Raw genomic sequence first — 1,920 nt, 5'->3', positions numbered from 1 at the left:
CGTATTGGACCCAAATGTTTTGAGGATGTTATTAACGCGTGGTCGCAGTTTGACACCCTTACAGAAACATATCAAATGCCACAATACAAAGACATTGATTGGATTGAGGTGATGCCGGTTCCAAAGCCAGTAAGCCACCTGTTCATAGGAAAGCTTCTAGAAAGAGTTATAAAGCGTTACTACTGTATGTAATTAAATTACCAACACTTGCTGACGTCCATAACACAGAATCAGTAGGGAGGGAATGGCCTTTTCTTGAGAAAGGGACAATATGGATCTCAAAATTAGACGCTTGCTACGGGTACACTGGAGGTACCACAGGGACTGGCGCGGGCTAAGGTGAAAGAGATCTCATAGAATGTTAACCTGAAAACTGTCTGGAGCTACCGGTCATTTTGATAAGTAACGGAACAAGTCCATGAAATAAAATCTGTCACCAAATTGTACCAATATAATGCTATGCAGTGGGGTATTGGACTCCTTTGAGAATGCATCACAACTGTACAAAGAAGAGTGACAAGTTGCAAAAGCGGGTGGGCCCGCCTATTCTCTAGTTAAATGTAAAAGACAATCTATTGGGTCAAAAATCAATAGATGAGACATTACCTGGTTCCTGTTTGACCTCAAACTTCTTAGCTGAAGGGGGATCTGAAGACAAATGAATTGTAATGGCTTTGGACTTGTTTCTTTTTTGGAAGGGGAACCTGCAATGATGACACACAAAAGGTTTGAATGCAAGGCATGAAAGGAGATGTCAGAGGGAAATAGGGTACCTGGTTCATATTTGATTTTTTTGGTGACATCTTCAGGGCGCAAATCAAAAAAAAAAGTATAAGTTTGGGAAGTATGAAATCAAGTGAGACCAATGCGTACCTGGGAGGCATTTGGCTTTATGCTCCTTGTCAGACACACCCAAACCCGCAAAAGATGCTGATCTCTCCGTGGTGGCTGGATTTTGAAATAAAAGTTTGGCCGGATTGTCAAAAAAGGCTTTGCGAGAACCTCCAGCGCCGTGAAAAGTTGGAGACAAGTCAAGCTGCAATTGAGCCCCTCACATCTTCACTCGGTCATTGACGGAGGTATCCTTGTGGTAGACACGGGCTTTATTCATGATGGTGAGATATTCATACGTTCGGGGCGGATTTTCGCAAGTGGCCATGCCGGATTGCTACAATACAAACAGGGTTAGTCCATAGGTTAAAAAAAATAGGATTTATACATACCACGGCTTTGGCCCAGACCCATGCCCCGTTCCAAGTCAAGCAATATAGGAAAGTGGGATCCCATGGGCAAACCAAGATTGCACCGTCTCCGGAGGTGCCCTTTTGAGATTTTTCATCAAAAAGTTGCGCTGTTAACCCGTGGAGGGCAATGCGGTTACGCGCATCCTGTGTCACAAAGGAAATCACTTAGCTGAACATGAGGAAAGGACAAAGGTGGAAGAAAAACAGACACGGACCAAGAAAAGCACATACCTCCAGCTCCTTGGTTAGAACACCCACCTGTGCTTCAGCAGCTGTGGGACCTCTGGCTGAAGCAATCAACTCTTTCGCGGCACAGGTCTGAAATTCATAAGCAGTCAGAAAATATCAGAAAGATGTGAGATCATTATTGAAGGACTTACCTGGGCCACCTTTTTGGCTTTTTCATTTTCATTTTCAGTAAAGATCATCACCGAACCCTTGTGTTTGGTTGCTTTGGCAAGCAAATCAACAAACGCCTGGCAGGTGAGACTATTGAAAATGGTGACCTTTTCACAACCAACTTGACCCAACCATATCAAGCAAGGAGCAATTGGGCTTGAAAGGACCATATGGTGCATGCCCGGTTGGTACTCTTCACAGATATTGCCACACATAGCCTTAAATTTGTTTAAAGACTGGCCAAATAAGCACTTCACCAGCTCGAGGACGTTGCCTT

At 44.0% G+C, this 1,920-nt stretch overlaps 1 protein-coding gene across 1 annotated transcript; it reads right to left on the bottom strand.

Annotated features, from left to right (window-relative positions):
• Nucleotides 1-1,051: 1,051 nt before the first annotated feature.
• On the bottom strand, nt 1,052-1,858 carry MELLADRAFT_87618 (uncharacterized protein; the record flags this gene model as incomplete). Its single annotated transcript, XM_007410742.1, has 4 exons — nt 1,052-1,168; nt 1,224-1,388; nt 1,476-1,562; nt 1,625-1,858. The coding sequence occupies 4 exons, from the start codon at nt 1,856-1,858 to the stop codon at nt 1,052-1,054; spliced, it is 603 nt and encodes a 200-aa protein (XP_007410804.1).
• Between the last annotated feature and the right edge of the window lie 62 nt (nt 1,859-1,920).

This window comes from Melampsora larici-populina (assembly GCF_000204055.1).
Source record: "Melampsora larici-populina 98AG31 unplaced genomic scaffold MELLAscaffold_22, whole genome shotgun sequence".
Taxonomy (NCBI): Eukaryota; Fungi; Basidiomycota; class Pucciniomycetes; order Pucciniales; family Melampsoraceae; genus Melampsora; species Melampsora laricis-populina.
This window is presented reverse-complemented; position numbering and strand designations above follow the sequence as displayed.